Source organism: Dasypus novemcinctus, chromosome 9, assembly GCF_030445035.2.
Source record: "Dasypus novemcinctus isolate mDasNov1 chromosome 9, mDasNov1.1.hap2, whole genome shotgun sequence".
Classification (NCBI taxonomy): domain Eukaryota; kingdom Metazoa; phylum Chordata; class Mammalia; order Cingulata; family Dasypodidae; genus Dasypus; species Dasypus novemcinctus.
Genome location: NC_080681.1, coordinates 104,133,045 through 104,158,623, shown reverse-complemented (window position 1 = coordinate 104,158,623; position 25,579 = coordinate 104,133,045). Strand labels below are relative to the sequence as shown.

The following is a 25,579-nucleotide window of genomic DNA, read 5'->3' as shown; positions in this document are numbered from 1 at the left end:
CGATTACCCTTTTTTTTTGAAGAGACTTGGTTCACTAAGCTTTCTGTTACTTGCAACCATCTCCTTCCTAGAAACGCTCCTCTTGGCTGGTGTTAGCCAGGGTGGGGTTGCAGCCAAAGAACCCCAAAGCATGCGAAGGTCCTTCACGATCCAAGTCCCGAAGACGCTGCAGCCTCCCCTCCCAGCCCCCTGCCCTCCCGCCCGCACGAGCGCCCTACCCTGCTCCTCTCTCCCACCTCTGCGGAGGCCTTGCCCATCCCGATCCCACGGCCTGGAACATTCTTTCCCACACTGCTGACCGCCGCCTACCCATCCTGCAGACGCAGCCTGTAAGACCTGCTCCAGGAGGCCCCTGCTGGCCCCGGGCACAGCCCAAGCCCTCCTTCAGGCTTGAGCCGCTGCGATGTCGCCCCTCGGCTGTTAGAATCGCTCGTGGCTGTCCCCAACGCCAGGCCACAGGTAGCCAGAGGCGGGTGGTCCTCAGCGACAGGGAGCGGACAGGGCAGGTGATTCACGACCAGAAGCAGCGTCGGGTCGCGACACTCAGTGCCCGGGCACGGCCTGAGCTAAACAGCTGTGTGTGTGTGTGTGTGTGTGTGTGTGTGTGTGTGTGTGTGTGTGTGTGTGGATGGGTGTGGGTGTGGGTGTGTGTGTGTTGCAGAGGACGTAGGTCGATGCGCCCCCAGCCTGTTTACCCTGCATCCCAGGGACCACGCGAGCCAGAGAGAAGCTTGTTGCTGCTTTATTGAAAGTTCTTCCCCATCACATACAAAGCAATTACACAAGGGGGTATTGCGGGGAGCCCCTCTGTACCCCCTCACACAGACCCCAGAGAACCTGCCTCTGTGGCCCCACCTTCGCTCTGGGTCAGCTCGCTCAGGGACCCCCGGCCCCCAGGGAAGCAGGCAAGAGAAGGGGTGCTGGGGCCACACCCTTCCCTGTCCCCTGCCAAGCCCGAGCTCCAGGAGCAGGGTCTGCACCCACAGAAGGGCGTCCTCTGGCTGGGCCTGTGGATTTAGTCCAACAAGCGGATCTGACCGATTTCAGGACTGAATTTCCGCGTAACCGCGGGAGTGGTGGGCAGAACCGACTCGCCTACAACTGAATTAGCGATCGATGGCCTGGCCTGGGGGCTCGTTACTAAAGACGACGGCTGCTGGAGCAGACCCCTGCCCCAAACCCACCGCCATTTAACTGACTGGTGGCGGGCTGCGGAGGCACTCATTTGACTGTTGGTGATGATAATTCTTCAGCAAAACAATTGTGCATTTGAAGTGACTGCTCTATGATGGAGACAAACGGTATTTCCTGGAACTAACTGGCTATGACAGATTGGCAAGTGTTTGACTGAATTTTCCTTTTAGGTACCAATTGCTGTGTGGACTGGTAAGTATTTACAGAGCAATGAAATGGGCTGTTGCTTGACCGAATTCTTTTACTAAATTGATAGGTCTGTTTTTGATCTGTCAATCAACTGGATAAATGCTCAAGTTGACAGTTATTTAACCAAACTTGCTGGATTTGGAGTGACCAAATGTTTTAAAAAGTTAATCAAAATAAACCAAGTATTATTGGACTAAAGTTTTGAGAGACCTAAGTCATCACTCAGCCTAAAGGGTTGGCCCAATTGTGAACGTCTCACAGGCCCCACGGGAAGAGCAGGCCAGAGGGGGACACACAAGCAGATTGTCCTGAAGGCGGCCAGGTGGTCCACCCAGGCCACAGGAGCCACCAAAGCAAAGAAGCAGATTACGAGGCAGCTCCGCCCCTCCCAGCACCAGGGCTGGGGCCTGGCAGAGGTCACACTGCTGAGTAGGGGGGTGGTGCTGGGTCCCCCTCTGGAACCTTGGCCGGCAGAGACAGGGCCTCCTCATAGGATGGCAGGACCACCTGGGAGAGAGAGAGGATTGGCAAGGAGGATCCCAACTCGGGATCGAGGGGCCCCAGCTCCCACCTCTAACCTCACGATGTGAGGACAATGTCTAGCACGTACTGGATACGTCCTATACACAGGCATTGCATGCATGAGACAGGTACCACTGCCGACCCCCTGGAGGACACGCTTGCTTTTGCCTGTTCAACATCGAGCTCCTCTTGTTTTGACAGTGCCCTGTTTTCCTTGGGAAAACATTCTCAGTCCATGTGGTTTCACAAGAACTGGTCGCATCCCTCAGACCCAGGGAATGGGCATGACACCTGGGCCTGCCCACTCAGCAGAATTCCATCCCCTGGCCAGAGTCAGGGGTTTGGGGATGGGTGTGTGTCCCAAGCTGGTCCGTCAGACAGACTCCTAGGACTTTCCTGTCTCTTTAGGGGTTGCTGGGGGTGGAGAGGGAGCGTCAGCCTGGGCATTTTGGCAGCCATTTTGCCACAAAGGAAGGGCTGCCTGAACACAGAGCCAACGCTGAGGAAAATAGAGTCCAGAGACGGGGAGATGAGGCCATGTGCTGACGTCAGGACTCAGTCCTAAAGCCAGACCTACCTTGAACTTTGAAGTTCCGTGAGCTAATAAATTCCCTTTTTGACTTAAGTCAGATTGAGTTAAGTTTCTATCACTTGCAACCAAAAGTCTTGACTGACGCAATCTCCATTTTACAGAGGAGTAAATTGAGCCACCAGTTATTTCCACCAACTACACTTTTCCCCCCACTTCTCCAATCAGCTGCAACTAAGTGAACCTCATCCTCTCTGCCTAGAAGGGCCCTTTCCCCTTTCCCAGCTACCTTGTTCTGACTGACTATCTAAGACTTAATCTAATGTCACCTCCTCTAGGAAGCCTTCCCTGATACCCTAGATGGGTCCAGGTGCCTCGCCTGTGTTCCCATCGCTCCTGTGCTTCACACCAAGTTGTAATCAGGTCTCTGTGTCTGTCTTCAATCTGGACTGTACACTCCTCTAGGATGGGAGTGACATCTTAGTTTCTTTGCACCCCAAGGCTGCATATGAGGCTGACATATATCCTGAACGAATGAATGAATAAATGAATGAATAAAATCCTAGACTATCACAATCGAAAGGGACCTTCACCTTTCTTCTGGTCCAGCCCTTATCTTACAAGTAGAGAAACTAAGGCACAGAGAGGGAAAAGAACTTGCCGCACATCACGCAGTGAGTAGATGGCTGAACTGGGACTTGATCTCCGGCCTGGCTTACCTTCTGGAGCATGTTGGAGCTGCTCCTCTCCTTGGCTGAGTTCGCGTACTTTATGAATTTGTAGCACCTCCACACACACTTGAACATGTAGACCTGGAAAAAGGCCCAGGCCAGGTTGTACTTGGCTCACCCTCCTCCCAACCCCCAGCGGGCCTGGGGAAGACAGTGGACACTCTCTGGGGAGTCACGGCTCACCCTGGACAGCAGCGTCCAGCTGCTCCGCTCAGATCCTCTATTCTGATCAGGGGCAGGCACAGGCTCCGCGGGTACCTCTCTGCATTGTCCCACCAACTCTCAGCACAGCTAGGCAATTTTCCGGGCTCCTATCCTCCACCCCCCTTGCTGGCAAGAGTACTACAGTTGTTGCTTGCCCACCTCAGTGACGGGGAGCTCACTGCCTCCTGAGATGGCCCTGCCTCTTTTGAGACAGATCTGATGGTGGGGAAGGTTTTCTTCAAAACGGCTTATGATATGTCGTTTTTTAAAAAGCAGATTACAAAACAGCTTACACAATATTAAGCCAGGTTTGTAAGGGAAGAAAAAGTACTACATGCAGATGTATCTGTCTATCAGGATGGGGTCTTTTTTCCTTTCTCTCAGCGGTCGGTGTGAGATTTGGGGCGAGCACTGTGCTTTTCTGGAAGAAACTCACTGGTCAGGGGTCCAGGGTGTGGCCTGAAGTCCCAGGAGCTGAGTTGTGGAGGGCAGGGCAGGGTAATTTACTCAGAGATGGTGAATTCTAGAGGCGAGATGGGAAGGTCCAGGGAAACCAGGAGGGGAGCAGTGAGGACGGGGGGGCAGAACGAGGGGCAGAGAACCCGCTCCCAAAGGGACGGCCGCCTAGAAGAGGCGCGGGGAGCAGAGCTGTGTGGTGGGCCTGCGACTTGTTCTCGGTCGCGTGGGCCACGGGAACCCCACGCTGGCCCCTGAAGCCTTCGGGAAGTTCTCACTGCGCTCTAGCTAATGCAGCCGTGCTAGGCTGGTTCCTCGGGGAAACTGAAAAGGAGGGAGGGGCTGCCTCCAGGCTGGCATTGGAGAGAGCAGAAGGGCTTTAGCTCTTACACCCCCGGCACGGAGGAAGCAGGAGATTTCCAAAGGTCGGCAGTTACGCCCGTGAGTGACTGCGAGTGACTGACGGCCCTCCTTCTCCCTCTGTAGCTTCTAAACTTCTACAAAGATTACCTGTTACTTTGACAATCAGAAAGGCTTTCCCTCTATTAACTGACGTTGGCCTCCCTGTGGCTTCTGGTCTCTGGAAACCCACAGAACTCCCCTCAACCTCTTCCCCATGAGAGTCCTTTGGATTTGTGGGGCCATCTCTTATCCAAGTAGAATAGCCCTAGTTTCCTTGACCTCCTTGGATGACACTTTTCTTGCCCCTTTACCCTCCTGGGTGTGCTGCTATGAACACACTCCAGTCTGTCACCGTCTCTCTAAACACTGGGGCCTGAAACTGGAGTCTGCCTTCTAGGCCTGTTGACCTTAGAGAAGAATAAGCCCTCATTCCCCTCCCTCCTTCTTATCACCAAACCTCTATTAATATGATCTCAGGCCCCATCTACGTCTTGGTGCCAGAGTCACACAAAACTGTGACATGAGCAGAGCAAGACTTATGATGGTCATTTTACAGACGAGATGTGAGCCCAGAGAGAAGTGACTTGCGGAAGACCAGCCGCACGGCTGGTGAGGGTAGAGCGGGGATTCAAACCGGGTCTGCCGGCTCTAACTCCAGACAGAGCAGCTTTTCCCGCCCCTGGATGGGAGCCTCTCTGGGCTGCACATTAAGCCCCTGACCCCTGAGTGCAGATGGCTTTTTCAGATCCACATCCTCCAGACAGGCTGTCCCCAAGGATCCCAAGTGGGGTCAGAGGAGGGCTGGAGGATGGAGCGCAAAGCAGGGAGGCAGGCAGCAGGGACACACCACCTAAGAGTCAGGCGTGGGCCGGCCAGGGCCACTCACCTTTAGGATGAGGACGGTGATGAAGGCGATGGAGAAGATGATCATCATCTTGACAAACTGGCTATGCGCCATGCCCTCCTGGCTGGGGAGGTAATTCTGCAACAGATTTGGAGGCCATGTCAGAGCCTCAGCACAAGGAAGCCTTCCAGGGCCCGCGCTTCCAGGAGGGCCCAGCCCACTCTCCGCACCCTCGGGACCCTGGCCTTGGGAAGCAGGTGCTAGCATTAGCCCCACTGGACAGGCGAGGAAACCAGGTGAGGCATCTGTGGCGGATGCCGCACCCAAATCCCCTTTCCCAGGCTGTGCCCCCATCCCCCAGCTGCTCGGCTGCCAGCATGCCACCCCTGTGCTCTTCTCCAGATGATCGGCCTGGCTCTGAGCCCCCCAATCCTAAAGGGCCGGGGAGGTTTCGCTGCTCCCCTAGCGGCAGCTTGCGGTCAGTGACTGACCAGCTTAGGGTCTAGCCCCAGCTCCTGGCTGGGGGCGGGGCCACCCCTGTGCTCCCCTTAAGATAGGGCCACACGTTCCTCGACACGCCACCCTCCAGAGAGAGGGGCTTCTCCCCGGCCACAGGGCAAGACCTGAGACCAAGAGCCAGCAGGCCTGTGAGCGAGCCACGGGAGCAGGTCCTCCCGCCCCCCGGCGCTGGAGAACCTCTGAGCCAGGATAGCCCGCGAAGCCGCTCCTGGCCCTCAGGAATTTGTTCTAAGCTTGTGCGTTCTGGACGATGCGTGAGGCTGCAGTAAAGCCCACACTCCAGGGCTCCGGCTGGGAGCAGGCAGGGCCGTGCTGGGGGCCCCGCAGCCCCGCCCCTCGCCCTCCTCCCAGGCTCTGCTTCTAGCCAGGCCTTGCCCCGCACGCACCATGTGGTTCATGGACTTGAAGTTGAGATAGGTGGGCACTTCCATGTAGGAGCTGCAGAGGGTCAGGATGCTCAGGCAGAAGTCCAGCAGCTGCAGGGTCATCAGCGGGACCTTGGAGGGGCCCTGGAGGACAAAGACGAGGCACAAGAAGAAAAACCTGCAATGAGACCCAGACCAGGAAGCCCAGGCAGTCCGCGGCTGAGAGCACGTCGGTGACCCTACCCCCCCACGACCGAGCGCGGAGAGCCGCGGAGGCCGCAGGACACGCGCCCGGGGCTGGGGGCAGACCCGGGCTGAGGAGGCCTCGACTCCCGGCCCAGAGCCCTGCCCCGGTGTGGCTCCTCACGCTCCTCACGCTCCTCAAAGGACCTGGTGTGGAGGCAGCAGCCCCCAGCGTGCCCGCTGGGGACCTCACCATCGTCTTCAGTCCTGGCTCTCTCCCTTCCTCCCCTGGGTTACGGAGGAGGGCCGGGGGCTGAAAGGGGAATTCACTCCACACTCCGCGTATGTTTCTCTCCCTTGATCCTCCAGGACACATCGAGCAGATGCGATTACGGGTGTATTTTACAGAGGAAGGAGCTTGGGGCCATTTGGAGGGGTTCAGGGACTTGCTCCGGGCTGCCCACCAGGGCAGCACCAAGGGAGAAAGACCCTCGTCACCTGTGCCCAGAGCCCGGCTCGGTGCCCCCCTCCGCGGCCAGGCCTGCTCTGCTCCGGCATGGGGCAGGGGGGGGCAGGTACTCACGGTCTGGCTCCGGGAGGCGAACTTGAGGTAGGCAGGCAGCTCGATGTAGGAGCCCAGCAGCGTGAGCAGGCACAGGAGGAAGTCCATGATTTGCAGGGACAGGAAGGGCAGGAGGTACTTCTCGCGGTTCTGAAAGGCAGGCCTGGTGCTGTCGGGGTGTCTCGCGCGTGGCCAACACCCCCCCGGGGCCAGATGCCCCGTGCGCCCCTCTCCTCCCCAGAAAGCACAGCTCTCTCCCAAATCATCCACACTAGGATCCGCTCAGTCACCCCCCATGGACCACCTGCCTCCCGTGGGTGACTCCACGGGGATGGGGAGAGGGTAACGCCCAGGCCCTGAGTGTGAAAAGTCTTAGGGTGGTGGAGACGGACTGTAAAGGAATTGTCCCCCTCCCCAGGGCAAGTGCTCCAAGGGCTCAAAGAGCAGAACTGACTCGACTCAAAGAGCCTGAGGAGGAAGGGCCTTGTGTCCATTCTACAGATGAGAAGCAACCCCTGAGGGCTTCCTGGAGGAGGTGATTAGGGGCAAGCAGGAGGGGAAGGTGGGCAGTATTCGTGGGATGTTGAGTTGTGGTGGAGGCCCTGGAAGGCCAAGGCTGAAGTCCCTGTCCTTTAACTGGAAGCAAGTGACCATCGGGCCCTGCTAGTCACACATCTGCTCCCACAACTGGGGACAAAATCCCAGGAAGGTGTGTTCCTGGCACCCATGTGGCTTGTCTAAACTCACTCAGGAGGAAGCCAAAACGACCCAGGCTGACGCTTGGACGCCTCTGGTCGGGATGGCCTGATCGGTTTTCCAGACTGGACCACGGAAACGGCAGAGGGACCCGGGAGCCACCCCGCGCAGGGTGAAATCCTTCTCCAGGGCGCTCGGGCGTCAGCTGGAGCGTGAGCGTGGACTTGGGGCTGGGAAGACCTCCGAGCTGGCCAGCGCCCCGCTCTGCAGGCCTGAGGGCACCGCCTCCCCCTGGTCCCGCGCTCACGGCTGTGGCAGGTCCTGGCTCTCTCGGGGCCACGGGCCAGGAGGGTCCCTCCTCGGCAGGCCGTGCAGCCGCAGCCTGTCCTGACACTCTCAGCAGCTGCCCGCGGGCCGAGGAGCCCCATGGGTGTCTCCGGGCAAACCGTGCCCCCTGGGCCAAGGAACCCTGCCCGCCTCTGCCCCTGAGCCCCCGGGGAGGAGCTGCTGGCCGCTCTGGGCTGGCCCTGCCCCTGCGGGTCGTCTTCCCTGATCGGACACGAGCTGCTCCAGGACTCCCGGGAGTCGGCCCCTCTGGGAGCGGCACATGCTCCTGGGTAGCACCGAGCTGGCACCACACCCTCGGCACCATCTTCCCACCACAAAACCCAGCGCTTCCTCCCCTCTGCCACACCTCGGGCCTCCTCTTCTCTCGATGGAAACCCCCCGCGTCTGCCGCTTCACCCCCTGGGAGCTGGGTCCTCTACCAGGACCAAGGCCTCCAGCCGGGACGGCACCTGTGTGCAGGCAAAGCTCTCTGAGAGAAGACTCTCCAGTGTGCAGGTGGGTTTCCCAAAATACCCGCCCCACCCCCTCAGCAGCCTCTGCTGCCCACCAGAGGGTGTGGAGGGCAGAAAGGGGGCCGGAGGGCAGCCGCAGCCTTTGCCGCCCCCCGCCCCAGCTCCTGGCCCCTCTCCCGCGCCCACCCAGGCTCACCTTCAGCACGCCGATCAGCAGGCTCACGCTGATGACGAAGAGCACGGCGATGAGCAGGAAGCTGGAGAGCAGGTCGGCTGGAAGGCGGGGGAGCGCAGTGAGGGCCCAGGGCGCCCCTGGAAGCCCCTCCTGGGCTCCAGGGGCCACATCTGAGAACTGCTGGCAGAGGGGCTGCCTAAGTCCTCAGGCTCGAGGGTGCAGCACCATAAACAACACTTCAGGCAAGGAGAAAACAACAGAATGGTGGGGCAGAGGGTGTCGGCTGGAGTGGGTAGGGGTCTGCTCTGGCCAGGGTGAGTCTGAGGAGGTGGCTGCGAGCTGAGTGATAAGGAGTCGGCCAGGCCGCCGGGAAAGGGCGCTCCAGGCAGGGCCCCAAGCGAGCGGGGGCGAGCCCGGTGTGGTCGGGGTGCTGTGCACCCTCGCTCGCGTGGGGGCGATGCGTCAGGGCGGCCTGCAGATCCCACGGTGGGGAGTTTCGGTTTTACTCCCCGGCAAGGGCAGCCCTGGCGGGTCTAGGAGGGGAGGCCACCATCACCCTCATAAGCTGGTTGAGTTTCACATCTGCTCTGTCACCTTGAGACTTGGGTGGGGACAGATGGAACATCTCCATTTGCAGGTGTAAACCTTGAGCCTCAGAGAGGGGCAGGGACTTGCCCGGGCGTCCAGCCAGGGGCCCCGGCCCCGCCCTCCGTCCCCCCCTGCACGTCCGGCCTCCCCTGGACTTACCGATCCTGAGATAGCCCGAGTGGGAGAACTTGCAGGAGGCCTTGCCATGGGCCACCTCCACCGAATGCTCAATGAACAGCAAGATGCTCATGATCTGAGGACAGAACACAGAACGGTCAGCCTGGCGCCCCGTGCCACCGCCGCCCCTCCCACCCCAGCAGTGTGCCAGCAGGGGCCTGCTGGGTCCCCCCGGAGGAGTGGAATGCTGGGTCCATGGGGGGGCCTGGATAAAAGTGGGGCCTTTACAGATAGACAGCTCCAGCTCATGATCCTCTTCCCCACTGTGTGGCTTTGAGCCAGTTACTTGGCGCTCTGTGCCTCAGTTTCCCCATCTATAAAATGGGGTAGTACTAGTAGCCACCTTAGAGGCTATCGTGAGGAGTAAGTGAGAACGTCAAGAGAGCCGTTAGAAATGCTCCCGGTAAGCAGCAGCTGTTACTAAGGAAGGTCAAGCGTGGGGGGTGGGGGATGGAGGGACCGAGAGCCTCTCACCAGGGATGGGGCCCCTCCTCTGCACCCCGTTTGTAGCCACAGGCTCTGAGCATCATGGGTTCTTAGGCCACAGCATCTGAGCATCAGAGCACTTCAAATTCTGGGACTCATCACAGTTGGAGCTAAATCCCCGCTGCCAGACACAGCCCTGGGGGGCGCGAGTGAACACTTGCCCCTGCACTCCGCAGGAGCCGCGTCTGCTCCCTCCCACCTGGCCCTCTGTTTCCACATCTGTAAAGTGGGGCTGAGAGGAATCCCTGCTCCTAGGTTTGTGGTGGGACCAGGTGGGATAATCCTTAAAGTATCTGGCAGACAGTAAGCGCTCAATATCTGCTATTATAGTACTATTATCCCCACTGGACTGTCGGCTCTGGGTGAGGAAGACCTGTGTCTGTCTTGTTCACTGCCCTAGCTGTTGCTTTTGATGAGTGAATGAATGAATGAATGAATCCATCTATCCATCCATCCATCCATCCCACTCCCTTGGCGGAACTTTGCTAAGAATGATGGAAAACAGGCAAATAAATCTGATGGTCCTGATTGTCAGGGTCACCTTAGTGACAGTTAAAGTTCAACCACACAACTGCAGTTTGACAGTGACCTTGGAGTCACCTTGTCCATCTCCCCCACCAACCAATGCGGGAATCCCCCTACAGCAGTCCCATAAATGACAGGCAGCCTTTGCTTCAATGCTTCCAGCATGGGAAACTCACATCCCCCTGTGTATCCAGGTCGCTGCAGCCTGGCCTTCATCATACCCCACACACACACACACACACACATGCACAATTCTCCAGCCACCACTTTCCCATGCCGAGAGTCGCAGGATTATCCCCTCCCTTTAGTGAGTGCCCTGCCTCTATTTACGGGACCTAAGTTTGCACTGGCTTCGAGGAAGCCCTGCCCGGTAACCGGTACTCAGCTGGCAGGTGACCAGATGCCTACCACCTGTTTCCTCCTTGGTGCCTGTGTGGTTTTTGAGCTCAGACACAGTTCTCTGAGCTTGTCTCCCTGCCATGTTACACCCTGTTTGAGGGGGGAAAGGGGTAGCACAGGAGGGGGGAAAAAGAACCAGGTTCTGGAGGCAGAAAGAGGTGGGTGTAGACCCAGGTTTAGCTCCACGCTCACAGGTTTAGCCGGCCACTTCACCTCCCCAAGCCTGTTTCCTCATCTGGAAAAATGGCAAAAATCACTGAATTAAATGAGGAATAAATTTCATGGTGTTTGCAAAGCACTGAGCTCGGGGCCTGGCACAGAGTGGGTGCTCAGTAAACAGAATCCACCCTTGGCTGGTGCAACTGGGGTTCCAGTGGTAGCAGGGGCGGGTGCCCGGGGGCTGGCAGCCGAGCCTGCTCTGACTGCCGCCTCCACCAGGTCTACAGCAAATCAGAAAGGCTTCGTTTCACCAGGAGGGGAAAGCAGCCCAGAGCAGAGGGCTGGTGGGCAGGGGCTGTGCTGGCACCACAGGAAGCAACCCTGAGGCAGAAGAGCAGGTCACCAGCCCCTAAAGCCTGGACCCAGCACCTCCCCCTGCTTTCACCTTTAATGAGGGGAAGAGAAAGGGAAGCAGAGGACAGTTCAGAACAGGGCAGATAGGGTGCCCTGGGAGGTGGTGAGCGCCCCCTCCCAGGAGCGGGACACACCCAAGCATCTGCCAGAGGTGCCATGAGAAGACTTCTAAACTCCCAGGAACCCAGAACCATCTGAGCGCTGGAGCAAACCTCAGCAACAGGCAATCCCACATTGGGAGCCGGAAGAGACCTCCTCCTACATGCTTGTTTTACAAACTCAGAAAGGTTAAGTGGCTTGCCCAAGGACACACAGCGAGCTGGAAGCAGAGTGGAAATTGGACTCCAGCTTTCCCAGTGTTATCCTGGTGCCTTCCCCCTTCCCCCACCCCCTGAAACTCCTTAGAGCCCCCTGCTAGCTCCAACCCCACAGGGCTCGGATATTTGGATGATAATGTACCTATGTCAGTAAGCCCTTTTGAACACAACTCTATATTTATTTCTAAGTTATGTGCATGTACTACTGTCCTAGTTTATCACAAGCATCATAAGACATACACAGAAGAAAATTCCAGAAATTAATAAAGAACATGATTAAAACTTTTAAAAAATTCTAGTAGCGTCTTCCTGCAGCCCCGGTGGTCCCCGTCAGCATCGCTCCACTTTGGAGACCACAGCTACCCCAACCAAGCCCCTCAGCCCCCCAGTCCCCTGAGGGCCTGCCCACCTGCCATTAGCGTCCAGCTGGCCGGTGAGCCCCGGAAGGGCCCACTCCGTCTCCGTGCCCCTCCCACACCCCGAGAAGGGACTCTCACTAAAACTCCATTTCACAGACAAGGAGAACGAGACTCAGAGAGGTCCAGGAGCCTCCCAGCCGGTCATCTGCAGGGCTGGGATTCGAACCCTGGGCCCTGGACCCAGTTTTCCCCCCTCCACTGCCTTGCCAGCCTCCTGGCCCTGCCTGAGCCCTGCCCTCCTTCCCCAGCCCCACGGCGATGCCTCTGTGGGGTGAGAAAGGGACACCCATCTCCTCTCACCGCAGCAGCCTCCTCTCCCTCCCCGCAGTGGAAACCAAACCCTACAGAAGCAGCTGTCGCAGGCGCCAGGAGCTGTTTCTTCTTTTGTAAAAGGCACTCATGTTGAAAACCCAGGCTCACCCTCGCCCCATTTCATCTTTCTCAGTCACCCTGTCAGGGAGGAAATGATCTGACCCCTTTGCTGGATGAGAACCCCGAAGCTCAGAGTGGGCGGGGGCCAGCCCCGCATCACGGGGTGCGGCAGCCCGCAGCCTGCCCGGGACCCTCTGGCCGGCCCCCAGCCTTTGGCTGAAGGCCCCAGACCCTGGCAGGAGGCTCAGCCCCCTATACCCGAGTGGTTCCCTAGAAGGTGGAAGGAAAGGAGCTGGCGCTATTAGGCACCTATGGTGTGCTCAGCCCTGTACACACAGGCTTGCACTGCAACCTCCCAGACCTGCAAGAGAGACTTTACCCCCATTTGACGGATAAGGAAACTGAGTCAGAGAGGAGAACTCATCACCCACTGACACAGCCTAGAAGAGGACCGGCTGGGATTTGAACCCAGGGCTGAGCTGCTTGCCTTAGGGCCTGGCTCCTGGTCTCGCCAGCCACCTGCCCACCACCCCTACCCAGCAGCCAAGCCCAGCCCTGGACCCTCAAAGCTCAGGAGGCAGCAGCTGGGCGGGCCCCTCCCCTGCTCACTGCTGTGTGGCCGTGGCCAGGTGCTGGCTCCTCCGTGACCTCGGTTTCCCCCTCTGGGCAATGAGGAGTCACCCCATCGGCACTCAGGGCCACTGGGAGGATTAGCCAGGGACACCGGGAGCAGAATTGCAGGTGCAGCCCATCGCGCCAGGCTGCGCGTCGCCCCTCCACCACCGCTCGGGGCCGTGCCCCCCTGCCAGGAGGCCCCGCTGCTCCACCCGTGCCCCAGACCAGGGCGTTTTGTAGTTCCTGGGAAAGGCCCTGCCTTACCGAAGCCAGCAGGGAGAGGCCCTGAAACCCCAGGGGCTGGACGTCGCAGGCCCCCTGCCCACCCCAACACCTCCCCCCGCTTCCACCCAGACACGGCGCTGCCCTCACCCTGAGCTCCGAGGGCTGCCTGGCCGCGACTCCAACCCAGGGCCCTGGGCCAGGATCAGGGCTTCTCCTCCCGCAGTGCCCAGGCTGATGCACCCCCTCGCCAGCCCGGGCCCCCATCACAGCTTTTTGTCGTTCACTGTTCCTAAAGTCCACCTTGGCAAGACCCTGTGCCCGCGAGCTGGGGTGCTGGGTGATGGCCCTGAGGTCTCTGGGCCTCAGTCTCCTCATCTGAGAAGTGGGGACAAATAGCCAGACCGCCTCCTGGGGCTTGGGGGGCTCCGAAGAACGCCGTGCACAGAGCCCGGCACACATGCTCACTCAGTAAGCGAACCCAGGGAGGGGGCGGCACCCGGTTATCTGGGTGGCAGTCCCTCGCTCCCCACTTTATTGGCGCAGGAAACTCTCGCTGAGCTCGTGCCAGCTCCGGCCCGTCCGCGTCACGCTGGCCTGGCCTGCAGGCGTCCCGGCTCCAGGGGAGGCTGAGGACTGAGCAGTTGCTTCCGACTCACCATGTTCAGAGCCCAGCGGGGGCCGGGGAGGGGCTTGGGGTCCCTGTGGAAGGAGTGACCACGGCTGTCGAGGATTTCACAGGAGAAATCCTCGAGTGTGGCCTTGAAGGATGAGTCGTTTTCCAGTGAAGAAGAAAAAGCCTTCCAGGAAAAAGGACACCATGTGTCGCAGTACACAGTGTGCTCACATCCCTCCAGGCAAACCCAGAGGGCCAGGGTGCCTCGACCCTAAGGGGGTAGCATTCTCCCTTGTCACCAGTGGTGCAGGGAGGCCCAGAGAGAGGCAGTGCCTGGCCGGAGGTTGCACAGCAAGGCTGGAGCAGGCCTGGAGCCCGGCCTCGGGCTCCTGGCGCCAGGGCAGCGCCCGCAGCCCGGGGCTGCCCAGCACCCGCTGCCACCCACACTCTCCGTTCCCCATTCCCACCTCTTCCTGCGCTTCTCCCTGGTTTCAGTTCCCATCCCCACCCCAGCCTTGCGCATCTTAAGCACAGCTTCCCTGAGCTGAGCAGTGGGGGAAGTTGCGGGGAGGGCGGGAGGGCTTGTTTGTTCTGGGTGGCTCTGAGGACGACCCACAGCTTGAGCGGAAAGAAGGGGGGGGCAGAGGCTCTGGGAGGAGGGGAGCCTGGCGGGGGGGTGGACGGGGCTCCGCCGCCATGCTGGATGCAGTGGAGGTGCTGGCCCGTGCGGCGGCCGTGGAGGCCAGCCTGGGGCGGGGGCGGCCTTCTCGGGGCTCCGGGGCGGTGTTGGTGACGGCAGGAGCCTGTGCTGGGGGAAAGGGTGGTGACAGTGGAGGGGGCCCTGGGCCTGGTGGGTGGGGGTGACAGCAGCGGGCGCCCGGCAGTGACAGCAACGAACATAGGAGGATGCCGCTGACGGCGTGGCGAGGGTGAGGACGTGTCGATGGTGACGGTGCGGACGGCTGCGCACAGGTGTTGGGGACACCGGATGCGTGATTCTGGGGCTGGTCGGGGAGGTGGCCCGCTCTCTCGGCCCTCGGGGGCTCAGGCCCTCGGCTCAGGAGCAGGCAGCAGCTGCAGGGAGCGCCTGCAGGGCCGGGGGTCAGGTGCATCAAGCCCTCCTCGCCCTCGACTCCATTTCCTCCTGACACGCGCCAGCTGCTGTGAGGACGGCAGGACGCTGCTCTCTAGGAGAGACAAGCCCACGGCGCACAAGCAGCCGGGGCCGCCTCCCCGCCCCCCCACCCCGCTCCCCGACAAGATGCAGCTTGCAGCTTGCCGGAGCGCCTCACCCCCGCCCGCCCAGCTCCTCCCCGTCCCTTGTCCTGCTGCTCGGTGGCCTGGGGACTCAGGCACTCCTGCACACTTAGGCCTGTTAATCTTATCCTCACCCCCTTCCCCCAAGCTCAGTCGCCTCCGGTCACCAGCCCAGGCCCCTGGAGCTGTTGGGAGGAGGGCAGAAGAAAATCAGATGCGTCAGCCTCAGGGGGAAGCTCCCCGCCCCTGGGCTTCCTGTTTTGGCTTATCACGGGGCGGCGGGGGGGGGGGGGGGAGGGGGCCGTGGCCCCACAGCGCTAACTCCCCAGCCACCTTCCCAGCAGGCCCTGATACCATCACGGCGCCCGCAGCAGCTCGGGGCCCAGCGCTTGCTGCAGCCGCAGCCCGGCTGCCTGAGCTTGGGCTTGTGTCCTGAGGCTGCTGTCTTCCAGCACTCACAGACCTGTCAGAACCCAGGGCGGATGCCTATGCCCTGCGGGGCCCTGGCCAGGGCAGCCTACTTCTCTGGGCTTCAGTTTCCTCAGAAAGAGGAAGAATCCACCAACCTCAGAGAGGACCAAAGACAATTCGGAAAGGCTGACCGGCCAGCAGACGTGCTTGTGTGCGGCACCACAGCACCGGTGCCCATGTCCACAGGCTGCTCTGTAAGAGCCCCAAACCGGAAACAACACAAAGGGCCGTCCGCAGTAGAGTGGACAAGTGCCCTGGATACAGTCCTACAGTGGAATACTGTGCAGCAGTGAAAAAGAATGAGTTTTTGCTACATGCAACAACACAGATGAAGCCCACAAATATAATGTTGACGGGAAAAAGCCACACACGGCAGAGCACATGCTGTCAAATTTCATTTTATCATATTCTACAACAGGCAAAGTTAATGTGTGTCGGTGCTATCAGGCAGAGGTGGGGTGGTGATGGGGCGCCCCGGGGCCGCTGGGTGCTGGTCCTGATCTGGGTGGAGGTTACACGGTGTGCTCACTTGCATCCACTTAGGTGTGCTGTTCTATATGTAAATTATACCTTGGCAAAAGGTTTACAAATATAAAGCAGACATGGCTTGGCACCTGCCACGTACCTGGCTCTGAGATTACAAAGGTGAATCAGGCTGGGCCAAGCCCTGGATGAGCCCCCAGACCAGAGGACAGGAAGCCTGGGGGGACACGGCAGCCAGGTATCAGGAACCTGGGGAGGGGGGTAAGTGCTGGGCCCTCAGCTTAGGGGTTCAAGGCAGGCTTCTCAGAGGAGGTAAGCCTTAAAAGAAGATTGTCCCCAAAGTGCCGTGGGAAAGGGGTTCCAGGCAGGGGGGACGGCGTGAGCTAAGGCAAGAGAGGACAAGACACATCCAGGCAGCTGCAAGAGATTTCTCTTCGTGATCTGTGATTTGGGGTCACGTCTGTGCCTGGCACATAATAAATGGACCTACCACACGCCCCTTTGTGCCGTGGCAGGGTAGGGGTGGGAGGATGAGACTCTGGGAGCCACAGGAAGATGCTGGGTTACATGGGTGGAGACTGGGGCTGGCAGACAGGAGAAGCACTCCGAGCAGAAGGGACAGGCTGTGTGGAGGCCGCGGGGGCCGAGGGCACACGGTGAGACGCGGCAGTGCACGGCTTATCGCCAGGCAGCACAGGAAGTACGTCAACGTGGTGCACAGTCCTGGGGGAGCACTGTGCGGGGAGCAGCTCAGCGGTGCCCAGTCCTAGGGGAGCACTGTGCAGGGAGCAGCTCAGCGGTGCCCAGTCCTGGGGGAGCACTGTGCAGGGAGTAGCTCAGTGGTGCCCAGTCCTGGGGGAGCACTGTGCAGGGAGCAGCTCAGCGGTGCCCAGTCCTGAGGGAGCACTGTGCAGGGAGCAGCTCAGCGGTGCCCAGTCCTGGGGGAGCACTGTGCAGGGAACAGCTCACCCGGCCAGGGTGTCTGGGAAGGCAGAGCTTTGTCCTCCCAGCCTGTGCCTGGGGTGGGGCCACCCAGCCAGGCCTGTCCTGGCCGCCCCCAGACCTGCCCTGTGACGAAGAGGACAGGGGCGCTGGGAGGGAAGCTCCTGGCCCCGAGACTCCCGGGCAGGGAAGCTTTAGCAGTGGGGGGCGGGCATCAAAGCTCTCTTTACGCCCAGCCTTTGGAAGCTCAGAGGGGGCCTCCGAGCTTGGCCCACACCCCCGGCCCCCTCTACTTCCCAAATATCTGGGTGGAGAAGCACCCTTCACCACTTAGGCGATCCCGTAAACCTTCACTTCTCGCGAGGTTTCGTTCCTGGGATTGTCAACCGACAGGCCCCTGAACTCATGCACCGTCTCGGGGCTCCTCGCCTCGGCCTTCGGAGGAAGCCTCTGTTTTTGCATATGAAGAACTCAAGACCGAGTATTCACGCAAGGGGCTACGCATGGGCTCCCCCACATTCCGGACGACCCCCACTCCTTTGCTGCCAAGAAACCTGCCCCCCCGGCCCCCCCCCCCGCCTCTGTCTGGAGCAGTGAGGAGCCTGGGCCTGGAGCGGGATGCCTGGGCTCATCTTGATTGATGTCAGGCTGCAAGGTTGCTTGGCCTCTCTGAACCTCAGTTTCCTCTTCTGTAAATGGAGGCTCCGGTGGTGGCCGTTTGTGGGCACGCACTGTGCACCAGGTATGTCTGCCACCTGGTTTCCTTTGAGATTCTGAGTGACCCTGCTGGTCGAGGTCATTGACCCCCATTCAACAGGTGAGGAAACTGAGGCTGGGGAAGGGTGCCTTGCCCCAGGCCCAGTGCCTCCCAGCTCTGCTTCCTGCCCCAGCCGGAGTTCTGTCTCCCCCTTTCCCCAGGGCTGGGCGGGGTCCCCTGGGAGACCAGTACCAGCTCTGCATTGAGCTCAGAGCCAACTCCTGGTTCCAGGCCACTGCCCTGGGCCCACAGGAAAAGCCTGGCTTCCTGGGGCCAGCATGGCGCGGAGGGGCCTTGGGCCAGAGCCGGCGCTGTCCCCCAGCCCCGGGGCCCAGTCTGAATGGGGCCCAGCCCCTCCGCTGGGTAGTAGCCCCTCCACTCCCACAGGCAGCCCCCAGCTATGTCCCTCTGCGACCAAGGCTGCCTGACAGCAGGGGCCACCCCCACCTCCCCTTCCCAGAAGCCCTCCCCTCTGACCTTGGGCCTGAGAATGGAAGTGGGCCTGGCCCAGGCACACAGGTAACCGACCCCCGCCCCTGGGCAGCGGGAGGCACCGAGCTTTGCCCGAAGGCCCTGCATGCCCCCCTTCACCAGCCGCCCCGCACCGCGGCAGTCCAGCGCGGGCGCTGCGGGCCTCCAGCGCTTTGTAAGCTGGGGGCGGGGTGCACACCCCAAAGGCAGGGAGCACAGTTCACGTCCAGCCAGGCTTCCTTGGCCCTGGCACCGGGGGGCGGGGGGTGGGGGCAGATGGCATGACTCCCACTGGCCCCCTTCCAGGAAGGGCACAGAGCAGCTGTAGCAGAGAACAGGGCCTCGAACCCACACGGGGGCATGAGGCGTGAAGGTGCCGATTCTAACAGACTCCCATCCCGGGGCTTTCCCCACCAGCAGTCGGGGCCTAAAAATAGACCCCAAACAGATGAGCGCTGCAGGGCAGAAGGCCTGCTGGGGCCCGTTCCCACAGCCCCCTTCGGGCACTGGCCTGCCAGCCCCCAGCCCCCCAGGGCCACGGCAGCTCGACAACAGGCACCCCCGAGGCAGGGACCCCGGGCCCATTTCACAGATGAGTAAACAGGCCCAGCCCGGGCTGGACCACCAGCCACTGCGATCTTCCCAAACACACCCGCTGTCCACAAAGCGGAGCAGGGAGAGCAGCCTTGGGCGTTCTGGGCAGGACAGAGCAGGAGGGCTTCCTAGCGGGGGAGCTTCCTGTGGGCAGCCTGGGTGAGGACGACGGCCTCCCATTGAGGCCGCTCCGCCCCACGGGGCCAGGGGAGGAATTCTTGGTTCAGTCACTTGCTCATTCCACACACCTGGAGCAAGTCCCTCCCCCCACCTCTCTGTGTGATCTGGAGCAAGTCAGGGGTCCTCCCTGGGCCTCGGTTTTCTCATCTATAAAAACGAGAGGATGGGGCCAAGCAGAGGTCTTCAGACATCCTTTAGACATGCAGCCTGCAAGTCCGGAGGGCCTCCCTCCCATCTTGCCCCTGCCGCTCCTGCCAACCTCCCCACCCCACCCCCCCCTCACGGCCATCCCTCCCTAAATCCCTAGGAAGTTGGTTTTCCAAGGCACCGCGTGGTCTATCCGCTTCCAGGCCTCTGTCGCTCCTGCCACCTAAGTTTTTTCCCAGCTTAGCTAGGCAAGGTCCTACTCATCCTTAGGCAGGCCTCCTCCAGGAAGCCCGCCCGGGATGGCCCCTCAGCGGGGCCAGGTCCTCTCCGTATCCCCACGACAGCCAGCACTGTCATCTCTCAAAGCTATTGCCATGGTTTTCCCTTGGCAGGCTGGAACCCTCGAGGGCTGGAGCCACCGACAAGGCAGACTCGTGTCCTGGCCCAGGCTGGGCTCGTCTACAACCCTCCTTGGGCAGCAGGGGCCCCTTCTGTTAGTAATAAAGGTGGCTCGACATTTTTCCAAATTTGAAAAGTAGTACACATGAACAACAAAATAAAGTTTTGTCGTGGCCTAAGTATAGAATAAATATGCATGAGTCCGTATCGTGATTCATAAAAGGGGGTGAAAAGATAAACTTCCCATGAAGAATTCCGAATTATTCAACTCCCCCCTCAAGTGTGGGCTGCGCATAGCCGTTTTCTTCCGAAGAGTACGGACAGCACAACGCGGGGGAAAGACTTCCTCTCCAGTGGAGAACCCCGACAAACACTGTCCAGCCCGGTGACCAAGGTCAAGGTCAAGGGTGATAAGTCGCGGTGACAGTAAGTCCCCCGATCTGATGTGACAAGGACCCTCGCCTCTGTGGTCTTCCTCCCAGAAGCCCAGAACCCCAGGCCATGAAAAAAAACACACAACACCAGACAAGCCCCAGGCGTGGGATATTCTAACCACCACTCTCCAAAACTGTCAAGGTCATTTAAAACAAGGCAAGTCTGAGAAGCCGTTACAGCTGAGCGGAGCCGAGCGAGCTGTGACAACGGAACAGAATGTGATGCCCTGGGTGGGATCCTGGAAGAGAAAAGGAACATTGGGAAAACTGTCACTGCTGTAGTTTCTTAATTATGACAAAGGTACCTCCGAATGTAAGATGTTAATTACAGGAGAAACCGGGTGTGTGTATATGGGAACTCTGTTATCTTTACAATTTTTCTGTAAATCTAGAACTATCCTAGAATTAAGAGTTTATTTTTTTTTTAGAAAGTAGTACACGTATGCTCATTGTTCCAAATATGGAAAATGTACAGAAAAGCAGAGAAAATTTAGAGCTTTCACAGTCCCATAACCCAGAGACAGCCACGGTCAGCATCCGCCGCGTTTCCTCCTCACTTCGTTTTGACACGTCCTGTTTCTGCGCAGTTGATATCATAGGAGGTGTAAATGTTTCATCTGAGTGCGAATTTCTGAGCGCGGAGTCCAGGGCGCCTTGGGGAGGAAGCCGGGGGTGGCTATTTCCAGGCTACAGGTCTTTGGGGGTCCCCACCTCCTGCCGTTGACTTGCTCTTGGTTGACAACAAGCCAGGACCCAAGAGGCCAATTGAAGAAATTTCTCTGACTTCTCTACATGTGTGAGCTTGGGTGAAAAGTCATCTCTGACCCAAAGAACCTTCTACAAAAACCGAGCAGCGTCCTGGGAGCGCCCTGCAGCCAGAAGCCTGCCCCTGCCGGGCTCTGCCTGCCGTAACGCCCCTGCCGGCTCAGTAAAGCATGGCACCGTCTCAGCACACCCAGGAGCCCGATTTAGCCCTCCCCAGGGAGGAAAAGGCAACGAATAGCTCGCCAGGCACAGGGCCGTCGCCCATGGCTGGCTCCAGATGACGCACCACCGCGGGCTGGTGACACATCTGGACGGCAGCTTCTTTTTTTCCACCCAGATGTTCAAGGCCCTGTCAGTACACCTGTCACCCGACCACTGAGCCGAAGGAAAGCCCCCAGCCCTGCCATTTCTGGGAAGGAGAGCGGCCTCCCACCGAGGGAGCAGAAAGATCATCCTCTACTGAAATCAGCCAGCCTGGGCCAGGTGTACGCCCTCCAGGGTTCTCCTCCGTTCCTGGGCCTTCTCCTGCTCTGGAACCACCCATGGCTCCCTATGGAGCACATGATAAGCAGTTATTCTCCACTGGGGGTGATTTTCCCCCTTCTCCACCCCTCACCCAGGGACATTGGGCAACATCTGGAGACATTTTAAGTTATCACGACCTGGCAGGACGGGGGTGAGGGCGGAGGGTAGTAGTGACATCTGGCTGGTAGAGGCCAGGCATGCTGCTAAACATCCTGCCATGTGCAGGACGGCCCCACAACAAAGAATTATCCCACCCTGAGTGTCAGCAGTGCGCCTCTGGTAAAGCGTGCCACCCTACCAGAGTGACTTTGAGTGTCTTTAGCTTGTCACTCAAAGCCCTTTTCGCCTCCTCCCCCCCACCGGCAGCCTCCGGACTGGACTCTGTAGCCCCCCCCCCACCCCGCACAAGCCGTTGTCATTCAGCCTCTGCCTCTCTACACTCGCTGCCCCTCCACCCACTCCGTACACCAGGCTTGATGCCCACATCACCTCCTCCAAGAAGCCCTCCCTGATCACTTGGGCCCACGCGTTCCCCAGCTCTGGGGGCCGAGACTCTGTGTCACTTGATCATTGACAGGCTTAGACCTCAGATGCTCTGGTCAAGAAGAAACCTCAGGAGTCCCGCAGCGCATGTGCAGGGGCAGCCTCCCGGCCCCAGCAGTCTGCAAACAGAGTTGGCCAACCTGCACAGGGACTTTTATTTTAGCTCAGATCGGTCACCAGCATTGAAACATCAGAAGACACGACATAAGAGCCTGCGTCGCCTGCTTCTCTGAAAGCCAGAAGGGCGGCTGCCCTGGGCCCACACATTCGTAGCAGCAATCAGCGGCGATGAAAGCAGTGGCCGGGGCAGGCCCAGCACGGGCTCCCGTCGCTGGAGGCTCAGTGGACCTCGACACCCATTTCCGTGGCCTGCCTGGCCCCTGGAGGCCTTGAGCTTGAGGCTTCTGCACAGGTCCAAAGTCCCATTTTATAAGTGGGAAAATCGAGGCCCAGAGACAGGCTTGCCCAAGGTCACACACCCAGGGTGTGGCCGAGCTGGGCTGGCCAAGGGCCGCTTCCCACGGGGCGGCCTGCACCCCAAGCCCTGCGCACACTCCGTGGACGCTGCTCCACGCAGAGGCCAAAGCCTCGGGCACGGCCGCCGTCTCAGGGCCGCTCCCGCGCGAGAGGAGCTGGGCAGGACCGCCTCTGGGCTCTTCCTGAAGCCGAGCTGGGACGGGACAGCTCTGCCCCTGGGGTGCTGGCTGCAGGCGCCAGGCCTGGCACCCGCCACACCCGCACCAAGGGAGCAGTGCAGAGGCCGCACCCAGGCCCCGGGCCGAGGCGGCCAGGACTCTGACCCGCAGTGCGCCCTCGGGCACGTCCTTGAACCTGAGTCCCCTGATCGCGCCCATGTCCCCGGGTTGTCATGGCAACCAGATGCGAGTTTCTGTCCTCGTCCCCCTTGCCATACATCGCACATGTGCAATGCGTTATACACCCACAACACAGATGCACAACACACATGCTATACCTATCACACACTTGACACACAGCACACACATACACAAGACACAAACACACACCACTCACGATACACATCACACAGACACACCAACAGACACAGCCATGGCACACATCACACGCGGCGCGTGTGGCCCACACCACCCAAACCCACAGCACACACCCCACGCGCACACGCCCCGTGCAGGTGCCCCGTGGGCAGGCTCCACCCCGGTGCAGTTCTCCTGGCTCTTCCTATCCCTGCGGCCTCAGGGTGGGGAGGGGCCCCTGGACAGCGGAACCGAGACGAGTGAGAGGAACTCCTGCAGCAGAGCAGCAGGGGCCCTGGCCGCCGAGCCCTCTCACCCCTCCTCTCGTTTCGGGGCCCAGAGAGGGAGCACAACCCTCAGGGCCGCACACGCAGAGCAGGCAAGGCCAGCTGCGTGGCCGGTGCCAGGAGCCATCGGCAGTTTGACCATCCCCTGGGCTCTGGTGGAACTCGAGTCCCCGCTCCCCAGAAGGCTGGCGCTCCTCCCACAGCCAGACCTCAGCCACCAACTCCCAGCACGGCCTCGGCCTCGGGAATCCCTGCCGGTCACCCAGCCACCAATCGGCAAGTGCAGCATTCCTGCTGGGGGCGGGGGCGAGCTCCTGAAAGGGAAGGAGCGTGCTGTCCCACTGGCTGAGCCCTGCTGTGCATCAAGAACGTCAAACCCGTGGCAAGAGATTAGCACCCCCGTTTCCCAGGAGCCTGAGACACGGAGAGAAGTGACCACCCAGGCTCACACACCTAGAAGGGGTAGAGCCCAGGGTCCAGTCCAGACCTGTCCAGTTCCAAAGGAGGAGGGGGGGGGGAGGAGGAAGCACTCTCTATGTATGCCTTAGGCACTGCCTTTCCTGCCTATGTTTTAGCTCCCTTGGTCCACGCGACCTGTGAGATAGGTATCATTCTCATCCCCGTTTTTTCGATGAGGAAACTGAGGCTCAGAAAGGTTAAGCAATCCGCGCTGGGGTACACAGCTAGGAAGCAATGAGACTGGGATTTGCGCGCAGAAGTCTGGCTCCAGAGGCTGCTGCTCAGCCTGGGCGGCACCGCCCCTCTGCCGGCCGTGCTCTTGCCACAGCCCTGCCCTCCCTGCTGCTGCAGGAAGCAGAGGCAGCCAGCCCTAAACAGTTTACAGCGGCTGACCACAGCAGGCCGGATTTAGGCCGGCTTTGAGGAAGCCCTTCCAGGCGAGCGAGGGCACTGTCAGCCACAGCCCTGAGTCACCCCAGGGGGAAGGCTCCAGGGGCTGGGGCAGCTGGGTGTGTCAGAAGTGGGGGGAGGTTGGGATGGGACACAGCACAGACCCCGACCTTCAGCCACCCCCAACAAAGGGGGAGCCTCTGGCCCCTGGGGGCCGGTGACTGGCCGAGTCACCCCTGAATAAACAGAAGACAAAGGCTTCCCACCCAGGCCGAGCGCACCGGCCTCCAAAGAGGACCTGCTCAAGTCGTCAGCGCCCTTGGCAGTGCCGCCCGGGAGCCAGGGCCAGGCAGGGCACCCTTCTTAGGAACACAAGATCTCAGTATTTCTTTAGGAGGAAGACGGTAGGGGCTGCGCGGAGCTCAGAGGACGCGGCCCCCTCTCTGCCGGCTGGAAGCCCAGCGGAGTGACCCCACTTCCCTCCCCCACGAGGGGCCCAGGCCCGCAGCAAGCCTGGGCGCTATGCCCGCCGGCCCGACCCCGCCTCGCCAACAGTCCCCGCCACGCACCCCAAGATCCCCGGCTCCCCAAAGCACTCTCCCGCCTGCTCTTCAGCTTGCACCAAGCTGTGCCCCATTTTACAGAGGCAAAAACTCAGCCTCCGAGCGAACGTTAGTTACATTGGCTTGGAATGAGGGTTTCTACTCCCGCCACGGCTCTGCTCCATTTTACACAAGGGAGAAACTGAGGCCCAAGCCGGGAAGGGATTTGTCCTGGGTCCCCCGGAGAGATGGTGAATAGCAGTGTGCCCGTCTGAGGGGTTCACTGGGGACCCTGGTGCACACACATGCGCGTGCGCCCCACACACACACACAGCCCCCCCAGGCCTGTCTGGACACTCACCATGTGGTAGACGGCCAGGGCCGTGGTGGCTACGCGGACATTGAAGCAGCAGCAGGTCTGGCGGGCGGCGGCCGTGCGGGGGGCCATGGTGCTGCAGTCCCCACCTCTGAGGCCCCGAGAGGGAAGGAGCCAGGCGCCTGGCGCGGGGCAGAAAAGGGGAAGCTGCCGAGGGCCCTCCTTCCTGCCTGCCCCTTAAACAGGCAGGGGCGAGGTCGTCACAGCTGGGGCGGGGCAGCTGGGAACGGGCAGCCAGGGAAGGGCCACTGCCTGCCCCGGAGCCGGAGCCTGGCCCCCCGCCAGGCCACGGAGGGGCTTCCCCGGAGGGCAGACCCGGCCCCGTCGGCGCCCACCTGCGCCAGGCCTGGGTCGAGTGCTTTCACATGCCCTGCTCGCCAGTCTTCCCTACCACCCGTGGAAGCAAGAACTCGTGCCAAACCCATTTCCAGATAAAGAGTCCAGGGAAGTCAAGGCACTCGCCCAAAATCATACCATCGCGTGTGCTGGTGGCAGGAAGCAAACCCAGAGCTGGCAGGCTGCAACGACAGCTATGGTCTAGGAATTATTTCCCACACTCAAGAACCCTGCTGAGCTCATTCCTGGATTAGCTCCTTCAAAACTCACCACAACCCTCGGAGAGAGAGTCATCATTATCCCCCTTGACAGATGAAGAAACTGAGTCACAGAGAGGGAAACCAATCTGCCCAAGATCACATGGAGGAGTGGGGATTTGAAGCCAGGCGCCTGGTTCCAGAGGCCGCCCCTCCAAGTCAGGGTCCTTTCCACTCTACCACGCAGCCTGAGAGAGAAGCGCGTCCTTCCTGCCCTCTGAAGAGTCAAGGCCTCCAAACCAAGACGGAAGAATAATTACTAAGCAAATCCTTTATTGCATATCAACTGTGT

The 25,579-nt window shown here is 60.2% G+C and overlaps 1 protein-coding gene across 1 annotated transcript; it reads right to left on the bottom strand.

Moving 5' to 3' along the window:
* Positions 1-726: 726 nt before the first annotated feature.
* On the bottom strand, positions 727-24,902 carry LAPTM5 (lysosomal protein transmembrane 5). Its single transcript, XM_004465719.5, has 8 exons — positions 24,680-24,902; positions 9,119-9,212; positions 8,393-8,469; positions 6,722-6,850; positions 5,977-6,099; positions 5,114-5,209; positions 3,154-3,246; positions 727-1,890 (listed from the first exon to the last, which is right to left on the bottom strand). The coding sequence occupies exons 1-8, from the start codon at positions 24,764-24,766 to the stop codon at positions 1,801-1,803; spliced, it is 789 nt and encodes a 262-aa protein (XP_004465776.1). The 5' UTR covers positions 24,767-24,902; the 3' UTR covers positions 727-1,800.
* Positions 24,903-25,579: the final 677 nt, after the last annotated feature.